Source organism: Aristolochia californica, unplaced genomic scaffold (assembly GCF_029961685.1).
Source record: "Aristolochia californica isolate CCGP_79_NKW_82.1479 unplaced genomic scaffold, dmAriCali1.0.hap1 SCAF_11, whole genome shotgun sequence".
NCBI lineage: Eukaryota > Viridiplantae > Streptophyta > Magnoliopsida > Piperales > Aristolochiaceae > Aristolochia > Aristolochia californica.
In genome coordinates this window covers 33,839,958-33,859,575 of record NW_027181782.1, presented here as the reverse complement: position 1 = coordinate 33,859,575, position 19,618 = coordinate 33,839,958, and the positions used below count along the sequence as shown (strand labels likewise).

Genomic DNA, 19,618 nt, shown 5'->3' with positions numbered 1-19,618 from the left:
TGGATCACATATAGCAGGCTCTGCAAGAACGCTTCACAGTTTCGTGATGATGAAAATGGGAATAGGTGGCTCGTTTCCAAAAGACTAAATCTAGAGCGTAATTGAATTATATTAAAAGTACATTCAAGTCAAAATTCCGCTGCTTAGGCTAATGCTTAGAAGCTAACCACGAGGACGGCCGTTCACTTCCTCTTCAGAATCCTAAAATGGTGAGCAACATTTTGCGGGCCTTCACTTAGGTAACAAGATCTAAGAGGCACTCTTATGACAGCCTACAATTCATCCTTGACAGAAAAAGATTCCGTTTCTTCGTCTTCCTTAGCTTCAGCTTCCTTAGGAGCAGATTCCTCTTCTTCTACGTCAGCTTCCTCTTCCACGGTAGCATCGGGGCTAATGTCCATACTGGATTTCACTGTATCATAAATTTGAGAAGCGAAATCTTTTGGATCATTAGGCAGAAAACCACTCTCCATTAACGCTGTCTGATAAACAAGGCGAGCGGTCTGTTTTAAACTCTCGTCCTGCAATCAAAGCCCAACTTCAGTTAACATGCTGTAAGTAGATACAAATTTACTAGAGATGGAAAGAAACCTGCTTAGAAAAATATTTGGTACCTGTGGATCGTTGGCAACTCTCTCCCTGAGCTCTTTAATTATTGGATGTCTGTGGTTGACTTCGAGAACCCTTTTGCCTCTCATGTATCCCTGTTTGTTGGCATCAGATAGAGTCTGTGCTTGCATGATCCTCTCCATATTGGCACTCCACCCATACTTCGAAGTCACCACCACGCAAGGAGTGTTATCCAGCCGGTTGGATATCTTCACCGAGTCCACATTCTCACCGCTGAGAACATCTTTCCACCAGTTGGTGAGGTCCTTGAAAGACTCTTTCAGTTCCTTGATCTTTGATTCCTTCCCTATTTTGAGGCCCTCCTTGGACACATTCTGGAATTTCTTGTCTTCATAGTCCATCAAGTACTGCATCAGGTATTCATCTACTGGGTCTGTGAAGAAAATTACCTGCAATTATAATAAATACAAATTTAAGATACTTCAGGCTTTAAAAAAAAAATGTGAGAGATCAGCTATTTTTAATACAATATGATTAAAGAAAAATTAAAAGATGAACAAAGAGCAGGAGGTAAATCTTTTCATTTTTCTTAGATCCAATATTTTCATTTACCTGTGGTCAACTCTAAAACTTAGTAAAGATGCCTAAATAGCAGAGTACATTATGCTTATCTAAATGATAAACCTATCATATGAATTTTTCCAAAAAAGACAAAAACAGAAACAAAACAAAAAAAAATCTCAAGAGGAAGAAATGTGGGCATACAATTGTCCAAACCCTCACACAGAAAAAACCCTCCGTAGTTCATACAAGGCCAAAACTCCAACTAGAACCACGGGGCACTCTTCTGTGAAATGTAGAATGAGGAATGATAATTTAAATCATCCAAGCAGATTCAAACATATAGACAAGGAGGCAAATTGCTTTTTACGAAAAAAGAATTTAGAACTTTCAACAACAAGGTGATAAGAATTGTTATCACATACAATGAGGAAGTTTACAGTTGTTTATAAAACGAAAAATGGAAGAAAAGGAGAAAATGGGTGAGGGAAGAAAAGGGGAACCAAAGACAGATGAGAGAAGATTTCTCTCTTGAAATTTTGTTTACTTTCTCCCAGAATGCAATAGAAGTTTCTATTATAAAGTGAAAAGATAGCATCCTTGTAGCTGCTATAGTAAATCCCGTACCTAAGATTATCTTTCTTTTTCTTTTTTTAATTAAACCTATAAGTGTCGTTACTCTTTGGCAGGCAATGGCAATGTAAAATTTTCAATCACATTCTCATAGTAAGTTCTCAAGGGTTATAATTGCTAGTTGTCAGAGCATAATATGGTCATGTAATTTGGTTATAACACTAGGCCCTTATTATAACTCTCATCAAACAGTACCTCATAGTCCTTCTTGGTGAGCCTCTCAAGGAATGGAGATTTTTCCAACTGTTCCTTGCTGGTCCCAGTAATGTAAAAGATGTCCTTCTGCCCTGGTTTCATTCTAGAAATGTACTGATCCAGTGATGCTAGCTTCCCTTTAGACTTGGTACTGAAAGAAAATACATAAACTTGTTAACCATCAAACCGAAAGAAAACCAAGTGAATACTTAAGACAAACTGTACCCAAATTATTCTCCAGGGATATGTTATAAGTCAAAATGAAAAGGAAACTATCTCCTTTACCTTTCAAATCTAAGAAGCTTTGCTAGACGGTTCCTGTTAGTTGCATCCTCGATAATGCCTAGTTTTATGGACTTGCCAAACTCTTTCCAGAACTTAGCATATGATCCTCTCTTCAACAACACTTCATCACTGAGTTCTGTTCACCATTGGAGTAAAAGAAAATTAGAATGGAAAAAAAAAAAAAAGCAGAGTCAAGAAAGATGTTTGATCCAAAAGGATGATTAAAAGTTATACCAGCTATATTATCTCCAGTGTAAAACTCATCAGGATCCTCATCAGCAATACGACGGATCATGTCCAGTGCCTTCCTGATGAGTTTCTTCTTTATTGTCTTCAAACTGCTATGTTGTTGAAGCATTTCTCGAGACACATTGAGTGGCAAGGTGTCAGAGTCAACAAGACCCTGCATAACAACCAGAGAAAAATTAAGCTTCCAAAAGCCCATGACAGTCATAAAATTCAAAGTACCAAAAGAATTGATCTAGACATAGTACAGACAGTTTTAAATACCTTCAAAAAGCTTAAATATTTTGGAAGAAGCTCATCAAATTCATCTGAGATGAAGACTCGTCTCACATACAACTTCAAATTGGCTTTGTTGGTATTGTAGTAACTCTCATACAAATCAGGTGAAGCCTGAGGAGGAACAAACAGGACAGCTTTGAACTCTACATCACCTTCAGCAGTGAAGTGACTCCAAGCCATTGGCTTTTCATCACCAAAGTCCTGGTGGAAGAAACTAGCCTTGTGAGAACAACATTTTAGGAAGAAGTTATCATCAAACAGAACGAGTTTGACTAGCTTTTTTCATTTTCTGAAAGTAAGGAAGTTTACCTTTGCAAGAGAATGGTAAAATTTGTTGTACTCTTCATCAGTAACCTCTTTGGGATTGCGTAGCCATATGGCCTTCACATCATTCAAGACTTCCCAGTCATAAGTTGTTTCCTTCACTTTTTTTGTCTTTGGCTTTTTCTCACCATCTTCCTCTTCTACTTCTTCCTCCTCTGATGAATTTTCAGCTGTTGGTAGTAACAACAATAAGAGATGAGAGCAAGCAGAAGGAAGCTAATAGAAAGTTGCAGCAATCGTTAAAGACACTACGAATGAGATTATAGCACAGAACACTTCTGTTTTTAAAGACTAGGAAAAGAGTGACAACCATACTTGATTCCTCTTCATTTGATTCATCATCATCTGCTGGAACTTCTGACTCAACCTCCTTGCTTGCCCAGAGATAGATAGGGAAGTTGATAAATTCAGAGTATCTTTTCACCAATTCCTACAATCAAATAATATTTTATCAACTACCTAAACTACTACATACATAGGGGCAATACCAAAGTCATCAATCACATAGTCTAAAACAAAGTAGAGAGTGAGGATGAAAAATAAACACCATTATTTAGCTTAACAAACAAACAGTTTTGAAAAATAAAAAGACATAAGGAAACAGTGGAAAGAAAAAAAAAAATTCTCACTAGCGTAATAGTGAAAACAAAAGTAAAGCGAGGAAAAAAAAAGGTCTGAATCCTTAATGAAAATTCATATATGTTTATCTTTAAAAAATTTTACAAGATGGAGCACCAAATCGCCACTTTCTATGAATTGTCATATTCCAGAAAATTGAACAGTCAATTCACCATGCCACCTATATCTTTATAGGAATTTGTTCACACATAAACTACACCCCATAACCCCAGTTAGACTTAAACCCAATAACTCACACAGGAACAACCCAACACCCCTCCCCCAATTGGTCATTGAGTAAAGGGCCCAATCAACAGCAAGCAAATTATACAAATGAAAACACATTACATTTGATAAAGAAAGCAAATGGGCAACTAGCAGAGATATACACCTTCAATTTGTCTTCTTCCAAATATTCACCAGCTTCATCCCTGAGATGTAACCTGATCTCGGTACCACGACCTAATGGTTCATTCCATGTGTCCTCTGAAATTGCAAAGGCTCCATCAGCGGTAGACTCCCATACATACCTGAAGAACAAAATTTCAATTAAACAGCCAGAAGGAAAAAACACAACTTTTTTAAGAAACTTAATGGTTTCAGGGGCTCACTGTTTGTCATCGTTGTGTTTGCTGATAACTTCAACATAATCCGCAACCAAATATACCGAGTAGAAACCAACTCCAAACTGCCCAATGAGATTCAGATCGCCTCCTGTTTGCATTTTCTCAACGAAAGCTGCAGAAAGGTTAAACCATGTAAGTAATGAATATTCTTTCCTCTAGAATCAAATAAATTATCTGAGAAAAGTTTTTCCTGGTCAAGTAGAAGAATACCTGACGTCCCAGATTTTGCGATCGTTCCTAAATTCTTAATCAAATCCTCTTTTGTCATCCCAATACCTCTGTCACGAATAGAAAGGATTTTCTTCTCCTTGTCTAACTTAATCTATACATAATGACAGAAAAGAGAAGTTCCGACTTCAGACTATGTACTCAAACAGCAATGAGCTTTTTAAACACGGTACATAAATAAATAGTGTTTGTTTTAAACAAAAAACACAAAAAAATCTCATTTTGGTCACTATTCACGCTAACGTGATTTCCAATACTAAAGCAGTCACTAACCTGAATTTCAAGCTTTGTGTTGTCTCCTTCTCCCAAAACCTCCTTGTCCGTGAGTGCGAGGAATCTGATTTTATCCAACGCCTAAAAAAGGCAGACACAAAAACAAATGATTTAACCGAAATGAAACCGTTAACATTCCTATTAAAGGTATTAAGCTTTATCCCTTGAGATCTACTTACGTCAGAAGCATTAGAAATCAGTTCTCTCAAGAAAATGTCCTTGTTGCTATAAAGAGAGTTGATGATGATATCCATCAGCCGAGAAACCTCCGCCTGGAATTCGAATTTCTCTGCGTTACTCCGCAGAGATTTCCGTGAGATAGACTCCGCCTCTCTGCACCAAAAGCATCATAAAAAAAAAAAAACTCAAAACAAAAGGAAAAACATAAACACAGAGGGACTCCTTTTAAAATACCTCTTGGCGACATCCGAATCGGTCGACAAGCCATGAGAAACGCCACTGATCTTTTCTTCAACCTTAGGCAGATCCACAAGTTCGCCCGAATCGGCGCTTTCATCGGCATGCGCGTGTAATTTACGGCCTAAAGATCAGAAACTCGCGATTTAAAAATATGTACAAATAACCAGATCTACGCATCCAGCAATGCAGAAAATGCTTTTCAACATAAAAGGAAAAAAGAGTAAGACATTGATGAGCTTCATCTGCCAAACCTTTAACCCATGAACCAATGCACGAAAATGAAGAGAAAACCACTCGATTTACCTTGATCCGGAAGGATAGAAAGGAGTATCAAGAGAAGTAAAGCAGCAGGAAGCGTCCACTGCCTCATCGTTGCCAAGCTTCTTACTCTCTGAGCAGGTTGCGAAATCTAGCTCCCTCCTTATTATCATTGGCTTTTATATACTGATCTTGATGCCGGCGACGGTGGACGGTCAATAGAACCCCCATGGCACGCTGTACAGACTGATGTGCCAACATGGATGATCTAACGGCAGAGGCGTGGCGCTGTAAACGTGGCTACTTTCTACTAGTTATTCCACTGACACTGACGTTTAATGGTTTGCTTACATGGCATATTTCCATTGGATGACATTCGCTGCCGTGACGTGGAGAAACCCAGCGGGGGCCTGTGGTTGAACGTAAAATATACGAAAAGACTTGTTGAAGCGGTCGCTGAGGTCAATTGACTTGGAGGGTATCAAATAATAAACGCAAGAAAGTAATATATATATATATAATTAATTAAAAAGGAAAAATATAATTTTAATCAAATAGTGCCTTAGAGTCTCTATGACAGACATAGCTGAGGTAAAGATCATTTTACAGTAACAATAGCTAAATCATTCTCATGGAGTATCATCCAATAAGAATGTCTAAGACGCTACAACTGAACATTAAAATGTCTCGTTTCATCACTAGGACAAACTGATAATGTTGTATTAATCGACCTGCTTCCATGTCTGACATACACATCGTATTCCCCCAAGAACCCCTCGAAGCTGTAGTTGCCATGCTCGTCTGTTTCACCTTCTTCCTCACCGGTTCCCCATTCTTGTAGAAGCTTGTCGACTGTGTCTCCAGCCGGTAAGTTGTTGAGATTGTTGTCCGTGAGGCACATCTGGTAGCACCCGTTTGGATGAAGAGCAGTCCACAGCATGATCCCGTTTACAGACGGGTGGGAGAAGCCTTCTCTCAATACCTCCTCTAGATAAACAGCCTGCATTTCGTTTCAGAGTCAGAAAAAAAGAAAGGATTCCTGGGTTAGTTTGGAAGATGATTGTTCGTCGCTGACCTGTGTTTTGTGGTCTATCGTTTTGCTGATATCAATCTCTGTCAACCAAATGGGAATGTCGAGAGTGGCGAGCTTGTCAATGACAGCCCTCATCAGAGGAAGATTCGGCTTGCTAAAATGCCCCTCCAGCCCAATCCCTTCCAAACGAGCTCCGCCTTGCTTCAGCTCGATCAGCCTGGAGACGTAACTGTCGACTGTAGAATTAACGTCTCCGCACGTCTCCACCACATTGAAATCGTTCATGAACAAGGTCGCGTGGGGATCGGCCTCCTGTGCCGTCACGAAGAATTGCAGAGTGGCATTTGGCCCCAGCCTCTCCTCGTAGAAATCCCAGTGCAGCATCTCGTTGCTGACGTCCCAGTGCACGAAGTCTCCGCTGTACCTGGACATGAGGCTCTGGATCCGCGATTTTACTGCTGCGCGGAGCTCAGAGCTGGTGAGGTTGACGACCCAGGATGGGGTGTAGCGAGGGTCCTCCCAGAAGATGTTGTGGCCTCGGGCGAGGATCTGGTTGGCCCTGACGAAGCTAAGCATCTCGTCGGCTAATGTGTAGTTAAGCTGGCCGGGCTTGCGTTCTGTCACGTACCACTTTAGCTCGTTTTCGAACACTGCGGCGTTGAACCGCTCCGTGAACCATTTCTGCAGTAAGATCGATGTTGTAATTATTTGCCTCAGAATCGGTACCGGTGAAGACAAGGCTTAAACAGTTGGAGAGGTTTACCTGATACGGCAAGTTTCCGATGATGGTTTGGGCAATGGCGGAACCGAAGGGGAAGTCTTTGGAGATCTGCTTGACGGTAACTGAAGCTCCAGGAAGACGCTGCCCTTGCGCGTCTGAGACATGGATGGTTACCCATCGTTTTCTTTTCTGAGAACAGTAGTAGAATTTCAGATTTGAGCAGCAGATCATTTTAAAATGCTGATTCTATTCTCATAAAACGAGCTTATCTTTACTTACGATTCTGATTCCATCTTCTTGATGCATTCTCCATTGTTCGTCTGTGAATGCTTGCAGAGAAGCACTTCGAACTAAAATCTTCATCGTCCCATTGACAGAATTCTGTAAAACAACGGCATTTTCTCCATTAAAACTGGGGACAAAAGAAGAAAAAAGAGAAATTACCGAAGATCATGAAATGGAAATTGCCTGAAACAGGATGAGTGAAGGCGAGGAGGATGAGGATGAATCTGCAGGAACAAAACCACCCTTGAGAAATGACCAACACTCGCTCTTGGCCAAAACCGTTCCTATACACTCGTTTGTAGTATTCGAGGATAATCTGGCTGTCACGAGCGAAGAATTTGCACCCGTGATCTTTACCCAACCTGTTCGTGGACACAAAAGACCAGTCAATTCGAAATATATCCATCAAATCATCGACTACAATCAACAATCAAACTCTTTCACTTTCTAATAGATCTCATTAAACTCACATGAAAAACTATATTTAGCATTGTGGGTGAGGTTCTCCAGGACAAACGCCGGGGATTCAACCCATGCTGAAGCACCGTAAGAGGTCCCCTGAAACTCCGAAGCAAAATCTCCCAAAATGCCTCCATTGTAAAGCGGTGCTTCTGGGTACTTCTTACACTGATCAGGGCAACCAATCATCACCAGCATATATCAACTTTTGGCCAGTGGGTCCATCAACAATCAGTTTTGCTACATGGTGGGACCCTCTCATCAAAGAAAAACCAGTGCAGAAGCGGTTTCTTACCTCTGTGTAAGCAGTTGAGTCATACGAAAGGCCCCCTGAAAACAGCAAAATAGTTTCAGTCCATTATAGCTCAAATAACAGATGAAAGTAAACCCAGTTCAGGAAGAAGAAGAAGAAAGAAGAGGAAATCAAGCAGAAAAGGGTGGGTGGGGGGAACAAAAGAAGATATCTAACCATCCGAGGCAGCTACAGAAGAATTAGAGGCAAAGCCCATCCAAACTAAAATCTCCAACAAAGCAACCAGTCGACTTCCCTGCGCTTTCATTTTCCTTCACCACTGCAGCAACAGCAGAAAAAGTAAAAATAAAGAAAAGGGATCCCCCAAGGCGTAGAACTGAAAGAGGAGATCCCAGGGAAAACAGTAGAAGAAAGGAATTGAATCTACCCACAGCTGCACCCGTGCTTGTTCACGTGTAGAGAAACCTTCAAGAGAATAAGAACCAGCAAACGCGTGAGTCGCTTTTAGTTTTTGGCTTGTTGGGATCGATTACTGTACAGACGCATGGAATGGGGGGTAGGGTAATTCCAAGCAAAGATGTCGGAAAATGTGGTACAGGGATTATTTTTGAAATTCTTGCTGTTGGCTTTATCCAGATCCGTGAGTGTGGTGGGTTCGGTGAGTTAAATAAAGCTCACGAAGAGGAAGGTTATGGAGTAGTGGTCTTAGCTTTGCTCTGTGGCCATGACCGGCCTGCCTGATACAGTCTGACCGCTATGTTGGTGTGTTCTTTTTCTTAATTAACAGGAGAAATTTATTTTCATGTATAACACCGCTCACACGGGCATTTGGTCTAGTGGTATGATTCTCGCTTAGGGTGCGAGAGGTCCCGAGTTCAATTCTCGGAATGCCCCATCAGGTTTTTTTTTATTTTTTCAGGAAATAAAAAGCTGAAAAACCAACAGAGATAAAAAAACCAACAAAGCACAATTATATTACTAGAGCTTTCTCTTTTGGGTTTTATAGAGATAAAAAAGACAATTAAGGAAAAATAAAATAAGATTAAATGCCTTAAATAACATACTTATGTCACCGGTGCGACCTCCTCTGCCTCCTTGATCCGAATCGTATCATAGCAAACCTCAGGTGTTTTTATATACAATAAGGGGGAGAGATGTCCCAACCTTTTTATAGTCTTCTATTCTTGAATTATAAGTGAGAAAAGGAGATTTCGTGCCTTGACTTCTTGTCTAAGCTGAAAAGGAGTAAAAAATAAACTGACATAAGTAAAGATTTTGGTTTTGTTTTTTATTAAGTAAAAGCAAATCTATGTTTGGTAGACGAGGCTTCACTAAACTCAGACACACCTATGTTGGGACCATGGCACTCAAGATGTTTGTTTCCCCATAAAAGGTAGCATTAGAAGTGAACCACCGGGCACATGGGTGGTGGACCCTCAAAGTTGATTATAGTTCAAAATTTGGTGATTATATTTAATATTTATATCCATTTTTTACTTACCCATTTGATAATAACTAATGAGGAAATAAACAACCAATCAAAATAAAGAATTATATAATAGGGTTTAAAATAATCAAAATCAAGAAATATATTATTAATTAATCGTAACACATCGGATATACGGGTATAGTGTCATTCTGGCCGATACGAGCGTTTCGGCGACAAGAGACCACGAGGGAGAACTGTCGCTCTCAGGTGCTTCGTCCACGGGAGAGAGGAAGGAATCAACGATTTGGATAAGCTAGTAAAATCTCTAACGAAAGGAATAAAACATTATTGCCTCCGTTAAGTGGGCCCTCTCTGGTGCAAACCGTTGGATCGGAAAGAACAAAAAGCGTAGAGACGCAGAGTCTCGTGTCTCTCTCGTCCCTACGCCCATTTTGCGCTTTATAGATTCAACGGTTCTAGAGTCGGTTCTCGCGCTGGATGCCGCGAATATGCTCTCGTCACTTTTCCCTGCTTTTCCTCGCCTTACTTGTGGGCCGAAACCAATTTCTTGAGCGCTTTGGTATATCTCCCTTCTTTCCCTCTTTTGCAGAGCCAACGCCAGTGGAGAAGAAGGCGGAGAGGGTCAGCGCGGAGGAGGCATGGAGATTTTTTTTGAGCTCTTTTTAACCGCGATGCTCTCGCTGGTGGTCGCTTTCTTCCTCGCGAAACTTCTCTCTATCGCGTCCGCGTCGAGCGATCCCGAGGGGAAATCGGTAGGTGTTGATGCGGTGGAGGAGGTTGCGGGAGAATCGGATGGAGGTCTGGAAGAGGAAGGAAGGAGAGTGGTGGAGGATCGAGAAATTTCGACGGCGGCTCCGTCGGTTGTGGAAGTGCGGGAATTGGATGAGGTTGCGGAAATTGGACGGGTTGAATTGCGGGGGAGTGGTTTGGATCAGGAGGAGGAGCAAGTAGTGCGCGAGTCGGTGGAGGAAGGAGGAGGAGTAATTTCTGGTGACGAACTTGGTGCAGAGATTGAGAAAGATCGACTTGAGGATGTGTGTACTGTTCGATCTGAGTCGAATTTGGATGAACATGTGTCGGAAGATGTTAGGGTTGGAGAGAAGGACGGTGAGGAGGTAATTGAAAGCGAGAAAGTGGAGAAGAGCGGAGGACTTGAGAAGCAGAAGTTATTGAATGACGAGGATGACTGGGAAGGGATTGAGAAAAGCGATCTGGAGAGGCGATTTGGCGTAGTTTCCGGTATGGTTGCTTCCGATGAGGGAGGTGTTTTGGAAAAGGTTGGAAGCGATGTGCACATGCAGTTGTATGCCCTGCACAAAATTGGAACGGAGGGCCCTTGTTACGAGCCACAGCCGTCTATGCTTAAGTCCTCTGCTCGTGCAAAATGGTACCGATTGTTTGTCCTTATCTTCGGTTCCTTTTCCTGTTTAAAATTATTGATTTTAAGTGGATATGATCTCTGAACTGTTTGGTAATGTTTTTCGGTTCGAATGCTTAATTGCGTGGTCTGAGATTAGAAACAATGCAGGAGAGGCGGAAAAAAATATGAAACAACGTATTCATTTTTGACAGAGTGAAACATTCCGTATACTTAGAAATAAAAGCTTATTTTTGTATATAGTAGGAAATAGTAGGACCATAAAATCAGGAGACTACTAGTTAATTTAATATTCGACAGAAGTTACTACGTATCAAGCATACCTGCAGGACCTACAAAATGTAGTTGTTGGAAGTAAATTAGGACCATAGACCTAAACTTGTAGTTATTGGACATTCATTTGCTGTTCATAGAAATTTATAGCTAATTGATTGAGTAGTTGTTGTGTCACACTGGTTAACATTTATAATGGTGTCCCAATGTGAATGCACATAACTCTTTTGTGACAGAGTGCATCTGTCACCTTTCTATAAATTTATATTAGGTATTTTTAATGGTTCAGCTCCTTTTGCATGTCTAGTGACTGGTCAAATCCTTCCACTCATATTTGAATTAGCCCGATGAAGTTCAATGTTCATATGATGTTGGAAAAGCCTCCTGACTGAAGTAGATTGCACTGTCTCAATGTGAATGCACACAAGTCTTTTGTGACAGAGTGCATCTGTCACCTTTCTATAAATTTATATTAGGTCTTTTTAATGGTTCAGCTCCTTTTGCATAATCTAGTGACTGGTTCAAGCCTTTTACTCATATTTGAATTAGCCCAATGAAGTTCAATGTTCATATGGTATTTGAATAGCTTCCTGCTCGAAGTTGATCGTACTGTCTTCAAGAGTCGTTTCTGTTGGGCAAATCTGGTTGGTGTTCTGACATCACATTTGTGACAGTTGTGGTTACAAAAGATGAGTCTGTACGGTGGGTCAATCCTATGGTTCCACCAGAAACTATTGTTACTTAACTTGTGGCTTTTCCTGGCAATCCATTCAGCATGATATTTTGACAGTAGAGCAAGTTTGACGTGGAATGTCTTCTCCAATCATAAAGTGGGAAGAGCTTTGGGAAAGTACTTTGTCTTCTTCCAGTTTTTCTCTAGTTTAGTGAGATTGTCAAGGGGATAAACAGAGTCCCTTGACCCCTCCTGTTCTATGCGTATCATTGTCTTGAGTTTTTTCTTCTCGCTTTAGGTTTCAAGGGCTTTGATGCTTGTGTTTTATCTATCTTCTTTTACTTGTCTGGTTGATTTTGTAGATACTTTAGAACGGGTAGAATAATGGTCTAGTTTTTGTAGTATACATAAGAAAAATATAGATGAATGAATGACCTTCCCTTAGAAAAGGTTAACAGAGATTCACTGGAGTAGACAAAATTGTAGGGTATAGTTTGATTGCTAGCTACACTAACAGGGTAGAGAGCTGCCATATATGAGTGATGGAGGCACTGGTTACGTTGTGCAAGGAATGCTTGGCAACAACTGGGGAACATGAATCCAGACTTGGCAATGGAGCAGTATATAACTCTTGTTTCGGAGAGCATTCCTGACTGGAAGGAGTCTATCTCTGCAGTAAGTTTGTTCTTATGATTATTGAAATTCCATGTTCTTAAATTCTATTATGGAAGTGTGACTTTTGACTTTTTTTTTTTTTTTCTTGATTTAATGTTTGTCAGAAGGAGGAGGAACAAATTGTTTCTCCAAGGGAAGTAGGTGGAACAGAAGATCCCGATTTGAGCTCTTCCAAGCACCATAAATTGGATTCTGGAATTGAAAGGTTCCACAGGAATTTTGCTTTTCTTCAATTTGTGAAGTCCTCCTGTTGGAAAAATTTGTTGAGTTGGCAAAGGTTTTACTGTTTTATTTGCAGGAGTCGAGATATACCTCAGGGAGCCAAAAGTAGTGAAGGTGCTAAATTCTCTGAACAGGGTATGATTTATGACCACTTATTACTACATTTCTTTCTGATGAATCTGTTCCTCAGTAAGTGGATATGGATGAGATCCAGATATTGGGTATTCTCCCAATTACTGAAAGTAGGATAGATTCCTGTAAGCTTTGTGGGTATTGTAACTCATGTTCTCTCGGGCTTTGATAGAAAATATTCGTAGGGAACATTAACTTAACGCAGCTGATGTAGGTGTGGGAATTTTGCAGGGCATGCATCTTGATCATTCTGCTTTTTTTCCGATCACTTAGGCTCCTGTATGTCAGGAGTGGTTGTCAATGTTGCTGAGCCTCTTGGGGGATACCTCCGCCTCCCACCGTCAATAAAATTGAGTAGTTATGTATTCTCTTCTGCCATTTGGTTGCTCGTATATCTGTATATAATAGTTATTCACATTTATATGCTATTGTGCCCTGAACTCTTTTGGGCCGTTTCGTCTAACGTGCTCTCCTAATTGATCACGGAAGTTAAATATTGTTTTGAAGAGGGAAAGGTCCTATCACCGAGTTCAATTAGAGGTGGGCCCGAGTCCCGTTTCCGTCGCCGAAAGGATAACCCAACTAAGAAAAAGAAAAACTTATCTAAAAATTTAAGTTAAATTTATCTGAAAAATCAAGTTACGTAATACATACATATTAAATGCGGATTACCCAAAATGATCACCTAATTAAGAAAAAAACTATAAAGGGGGGCTATTGCACAATATAAGTGCTAGGGAGGAAGTGGAATAAAAAGTGAAATACTTTGAGATGGAATGTAAAGTATTTTTTGTGTTAGTGTGTACAATGGAAAATGTGGTATAAAGTGTAGATAAATTATTTATTAAATAAAATATTTGGATATATCTGACTTTTAGAAAATATAAATAACACAAATATAATTCAAACAGGGCTCGAAGGCGCCAGGGAAGTGCACTCGCTCCCCCGTGTTGGACATGGGAATATCTAAGCTGTTAATGTTTACATAATATAATAGTTATTTATTAATTTTTAACCACTCAAATAATTTATTAACTATTTAAGTATTAATCAGTAAACATATTTTAGTAATTTATATTACAACTATTATGTTTTATTTTTATTACCATAAATTCAACATTAATTATAATACACATTTCACTATTACACCAATCATTAATCATTAATTTTAGCCAATAATTACCACGATTTGATTAATGAATTATTTAGGTGTCTACTATCAACCACTGATTAGTTATTAATTACTTTATAAACTACTTCAGTTACTTAAAATTAAATATTAATTAACCCTGCGTTGTTAATTACTATTAACAATGATAATGTTAGATTTTTCCGAAAACTCCACCTAGTTACCTTGAAAATAATACCAATAAATCTCACAAAAAAACAACTGCTGCTCATGTATGAGGGCTAAGGTGACAGAGACCCAACTGCTGTTTGAGCAACAAGGAATGAAAGAAAATGAGGGAAAAGGAGAAGAAACAACAAACACTGGAAAAGACATTGTAGATAGACTATTAAGCGCCAAAATCAAACACGGAAATTACACATGATGGTAAAACAAAAAGAGGAAGAAGATGAAACCAAGAGAGGAAGAGGGGGATGGGAACTAAAAAACCCCCCCCACATCCCCAGCCATAGAGCCCGATGTAATTGAGAGAGGGAAAGTGAATTTGAGCTCGACCCTTCTGAATTCGTTTTCCCTACCATTACGCCTAAAACGGGAAAAGTGAAATACAACTGTATTTTACTTTCCCCTTGCTCTTACGCACGCCGGGCACTAACGGCTTGTGGTTCCTTTTACTGCATTTCACTTACAGAGGGCCTAAAGTGAATTTGGTTGAAGAATCTGAAGATCAAATAAATGGTCGCGGCAGGATAAAATGAATGAGATAAAATAACAGATTTGAGTTCTATAAAATCGTTTATCTGATTAGAGTTCTACACAAAAATACTTACCGTTTATGTGGGGAATTGACGGTGCCAACAACGGAACGACGACGGAAGGCTGGTAGACGATGAATTGACAACAAGATGGCGATCTCAAGGCTGGTAGGCGATGAGTCAACTACGCGATGGCGATCGCCAGGCTGGTATTCAGCTACTTATAGCAACTCAACAGGAGAGAACGATAGGAATTAGGGCTTACAAGCATGAAAAGGGGATTAAGGGGGAAGAAAAATTGGGCTTCAATTTTAAAAATGTTTGAAATAAAAAATTTGTTCCTTAAATACCTTAATTAAAGTTAAGAAATTACATTCTTTTTTTTATTAAAATTTATGTCATTTTAAAATAAAAAGGGCCCGGGGATCGGGTTTGGGTAAACACGTCCCCAACAAGAAACCGGGTTTTTTTGGGGTGGCTTGGACCGGGTTCCCTACCAAACCCGACCCGATGCCCACCTTAAGTTCAATGCTTGAAACTCCTAGTCCGGTCGTAGCATGACTTGGATTAGTTAAAAAAATTATTGTAATTTCAGCCGAGTCCAGTCCTTATTGGCGGATTGAATTGAGTTCAAAAAGATGGAACCTTAGGGAATTTTTGCATTAATGGAATCTAGTCTTCCGCAGAGGTGATTCAGCTGCTTGAAAAGAATAGCCGAATTGCCCGAGCCTGTTTCACAGTACACCTAAAAAAGAATCCTTCCGAAAGAGGGAACAAAAAATATATAAACTTCCCTCAGTTTTTAATGGCTCGAGTTGCCCCTCTCCGCGATCTCTTGCTCAGCTGGATCTTTCCATACAGAACCTTCGTCCTGAACGCTAGTAACACATCCAATCCGCACCCGATAACGCAAGCCAGGGCCATGATTACGAACACTAGTCTGTAGCAGTGAGCTCCGACGCAAGTGTTGCCGCCGCCGGCGACTTTTGTCGCCTGAGCGTCGTATAAGAAGCCAGCCAGTAGACCGGAGAAGAGGAAGGAGCCGAGGGGGAGGTTGAGGATCAGAATGTTGTAGATGAGTCCGTAGTATTTGAGACCAAACAGCTCTGAGGCTGTTGGGACGGTGACGGCCAAGCGGACCCCGTAGCAGATTCCTACGACGATGGAGCCGATGTATAAAGATCCCGGCAGAGCCATTGCCATCACTATGTAACCGACCGCCATCAGAATCTGTGAAGCTGCGTTCCATAGTGGCCTGGGTGTGGCTGCTTTCCTGCAATTCGATGAAAGACAAAGGGATTAAAGTCAGAAACATGGGCCTCAGAGTCGTATTGATTGAAATTTCCGTGTTCGATTTTTTTTATTCTGGTTTTTCGATTTGACTGATCAGAAAAAGCAAGCACAGTGGGGGGTGGAGGTAAAGAGTAAAAGAGCTACAGCTTACTTGATAAAGTACTCGGAAATTGTGCCGGAGCCGATTCGTCCGAAAAATCCCCAGATGCTGGTGAGCGACACGAAGATGGAGACATCAACGTATCCGAGGGCGAGACCCATCTGGCCCAGGTTGTTCATGACCGCCAATCCTGTACCTACCCCACAGAGGAAGGATACGAACAAGATCCAGAAATCCAGAGTTTGAATCGCTTCAAAAATGGTGTGGTCTTCGCCAATGGTCGGCTTCTTCTTCACAACTTCTTGTTCCGGCTTCTGTTCTTCCGGTTGTTGCTGCTCTTGCTGGTGTGTCCGAGGCTCCTCGCTCAAGAGCGGCTCGCGGATCTTGTCCTCCAAATCGGAGCACTTCTCGCGAGTGAGGTAATTTTTAGCGGCGACGTAGATGGGAACGCCCATTGGGGACGCGAGTAGAACGAGCAGGACGCCGGCGAAAGCGCGGGAGAGGCCAGGGCCGTGGTTGCCGGTAACGTCAAAGAGAAGAAGATAGACGGCGACGACCACTGCGACGACGTTGAAGACGGAGAAATACCTTGATTCTTCCTGCTCTTCGCCCGCTTCAGCGGCAGACGGATCAACCTCCCGGAGGAAGATCATTGAGGTGCAGCAGACAACAGCAGGGACGACTGCGAGCATGACGAGGAAGGAGGAGGGACTATCAGAGAAGAGCGCCGAACAGATGTCGGTGAAGATGGCGGTACTGAGACCCACGTACCCTTTGAGTATCCCCGAAACAGGGCCTCTGTTTTTCCTAAAATTCCTCATACAGGTAACAAGTATCGCAGTGTTCATCCAGGTCGTGCTATTGCCGCCCATACAAAGAAAGATGCACATCTGCAAATCGTTTTTGAAAATGCCCGTATGTGAATTATCAAAACTAGAGGAATTTAAAGAAGAAAAAAAAAAAAAAAAAAAAGGATCTGCAATTCTTGTACATTACCTGCCAGTAGGGAAGCGGGCGAATCCGCTGGCTGACGACGAGCCATTGCACGCCATAACCGATGAAACCCTCGACTGACCCAATCAACAGAATGACTGGAGTAGATAGCCGGTCAGAGGCGATGCCGGCGAGCAGGCCAAAAGCCTTCCCAACATCTTTCGCGACAGAAAGACTGTTCAGCTCCAGCTGCGTGAGACCCATCAAAGTTTTCAAAGCACGAGAGTAATTGGAGAAGGTATAATTGTTGCCGGAAATCGATTGCACCCAGACAGCCGTCACGAACCCCAGCCATTTCCCTGCAAGAGAGCTCGGAGGATACGAAGCAACCATTTTCAAACGATTTTCAGAACAAGATAGGGGATGGGCTTCCTCACTTTCTCTACCTCTACTTATAGATTTTCTCCCCCCATTGAAAATCAAAAAAATTATGCCAAAAATCGCCCACTACTACGCAAAGCCAATCCCCGGATTTTCCCCCTCTTAATTAATACCGACGTAAAATATTTTTTTACAGAACGGACATCGGAAAGGAGAGCGAAGGAAACAAGTCGACGAGAGAGATATTTTTATTTTCTTTTCTGGGTTTTGTATTTTGCGTCCTGAAGTAACAATTTACCCGGAAAGGAAGACTCTTTCTGGGCAAAAGAAAATTTTCCGTTCCAAAAAACACACGCTTACGCTTCAGCCAGCCACGATCGCAAGTCAGACAAGGTTCAGACTTGACGTGTTGGACTCCCGGAGCACGACGCCCGGCCGTTGGATGCGGCCCGCATCAAGTTCTTGGTACGTAGATTTCCTAACCGAGGTGCGGAGACCTAGAAAACGTGATGGAGCACCAGTTACGGAGTTGACGCGAACCACACGGAACGTCTCGGGTTACTGTGTCGCGAAGGAACATGCCTTCGAGGGTTACGCATAGTTGCAAGACGTTTGGATCGAATGGTATTATCAGTCTAGCCGAATCCGATCCTGCCTATATTTGAGCTGAGTTTGATTTAAATATTTTGAGCCAAGCTTCAAGCCGAACATCTTCTTGAGCCTAAAGTTGTTATCAAGCTAGAACCCAAAAATTTTAACCGAGTTTGAGCCGAACTTAAACTTCAATATACATTTAAATTTTTTTAAAATATATATATAAAATTATACATATATTTTACATAAAATTGGGCATAACCTATATATATAATACATGTATAAGATTGGGCATAACCTCTACTTAAAATTAAACACAATCTATATATATAATACTTATATAAAATTTGGTACGACTTCTACTTAAAATTGGGTATAATCTATATACATAATACTTGCATAAACACTCCATATACACTCCATACACTCCATAAAATAGTCTAAATATTCCATACATTGCATAACATTATGAATAAATTCCATACAATAATCAAACACAATAAAATTAAATAAAATATCACTATCAATTTACAATCACCCAAATAAAACTATAAATCCTTTAAACAAAATCCTATTACTATTAGAGACTTATTAGAAAATTACAAAAAATATTTTAAATTTTTCTTAGGAAAATTAAATGGACCTCTTATTGCCTTTTCTAAGGAAATAAATAAAAATCAATAATTAATCTAATATATTATTATACTTATTGATTAAATTTTAATCAAATAAAATGTCAAACACAAAATTGCTATGAAAATTGCCTCATGCTAAAAGTTATCATCAACGGTCAAATACTTATTCAAAAATTTTCTATACGGTTTTCTAACCCATTTTGGCAAGAAAATCTTAGAAAATTATATTATTTAAAAAAAATTATAATTATAAAAATATTTTCAAAAAACATGAGGCACTAATGGTCCCTATATTTCTACTAAAAAATGTCTTTTCAACATTAATTGAAAAAACCACTAATAGTCTATCAAAACATATTTCTACTAAAATATATTTTCGATTTCTTCAAGAGTCATGAGGAAGGGACAAAAAGTTTTTTTTTCCTTGTTTATGATCTCACACGTAGGGGAGGTTTCGAATAAATTATATATAAAATTATGCATACATTTAAAAAAAAAGAATGATATGGGAAGTTCATAATTGAATTTCAATAATGGATTAAAATGCACCAATATTAATCTTTTTTACTCACAATTGTTGTCTAGCTTGTTTTGTAATTTTTGAATCTAGCCATAAATTTACTATGGCTTCCTTAGTGCCCCTAGATGAAAGTTTATATTCTAGGAAAAACTAGAAATATTTTTCTTATGATACATATTCCCCAAAAAAACTTTAAATAAAATCCTAT

At 40.2% G+C, this 19,618-nt stretch overlaps 4 protein-coding genes and 1 non-coding gene across 5 annotated transcripts; 2 read left to right on the top strand and 3 right to left on the bottom strand.

The window, feature by feature from the left end:
- Positions 1–91: 91 nt before the first annotated feature.
- On the bottom strand, positions 92–5,671 carry LOC137944920 (endoplasmin homolog). Its single transcript, XM_068790734.1, has 15 exons — positions 5,562–5,671; positions 5,253–5,379; positions 5,018–5,171; positions 4,839–4,919; positions 4,548–4,659; positions 4,323–4,449; positions 4,103–4,241; positions 3,409–3,523; positions 3,079–3,263; positions 2,755–2,970; positions 2,479–2,647; positions 2,245–2,380; positions 1,960–2,110; positions 615–1,019; positions 92–521 (listed from the first exon to the last, which is right to left on the bottom strand). The coding sequence occupies exons 1-15, from the start codon at positions 5,626–5,628 to the stop codon at positions 273–275; spliced, it is 2,433 nt and encodes an 810-aa protein (XP_068646835.1). The 5' UTR covers positions 5,629–5,671; the 3' UTR covers positions 92–272.
- Positions 5,672–6,079: 408 nt separating this feature from the next.
- LOC137944670 (endo-1,4-beta-xylanase 5-like) lies at positions 6,080–7,821 on the bottom strand. The gene is made up of 5 exons (XM_068790385.1): positions 7,739–7,821; positions 7,550–7,651; positions 7,313–7,459; positions 6,592–7,230; positions 6,080–6,516 (listed from the first exon to the last, which is right to left on the bottom strand). The coding sequence occupies exons 2-5, from the start codon at positions 7,631–7,633 to the stop codon at positions 6,181–6,183; spliced, it is 1,206 nt and encodes a 401-aa protein (XP_068646486.1). The 5' UTR covers positions 7,634–7,651; positions 7,739–7,821; the 3' UTR covers positions 6,080–6,180.
- Positions 7,822–9,089: 1,268 nt separating this feature from the next.
- Positions 9,090–9,161, top strand: TRNAP-AGG (transfer RNA proline (anticodon AGG)). The gene has a single exon. It is a non-coding gene; the product is annotated as a tRNA-Pro (tRNA).
- A 1,039-nt stretch (positions 9,162–10,200) lies between these two features.
- LOC137944369 (acyl-CoA-binding domain-containing protein 3) lies at positions 10,201–13,531 on the top strand. The gene is made up of 5 exons (XM_068790032.1): positions 10,201–11,104; positions 12,611–12,716; positions 12,821–12,921; positions 13,015–13,073; positions 13,302–13,531. Exons 1-5 carry the CDS (start codon positions 10,356–10,358, stop codon positions 13,313–13,315), a joined length of 1,029 nt encoding a protein of 342 aa, XP_068646133.1. The 5' UTR covers positions 10,201–10,355; the 3' UTR covers positions 13,316–13,531.
- A 2,047-nt stretch (positions 13,532–15,578) lies between these two features.
- On the bottom strand, positions 15,579–17,846 carry LOC137944026 (protein NUCLEAR FUSION DEFECTIVE 4-like). Its single transcript, XM_068789516.1, has 3 exons — positions 17,344–17,846; positions 16,399–17,237; positions 15,579–16,227 (listed from the first exon to the last, which is right to left on the bottom strand). Exons 1-3 carry the CDS (start codon positions 17,671–17,673, stop codon positions 15,750–15,752), a joined length of 1,647 nt encoding a protein of 548 aa, XP_068645617.1. The 5' UTR covers positions 17,674–17,846; the 3' UTR covers positions 15,579–15,749.
- Between the last annotated feature and the right edge of the window lie 1,772 nt (positions 17,847–19,618).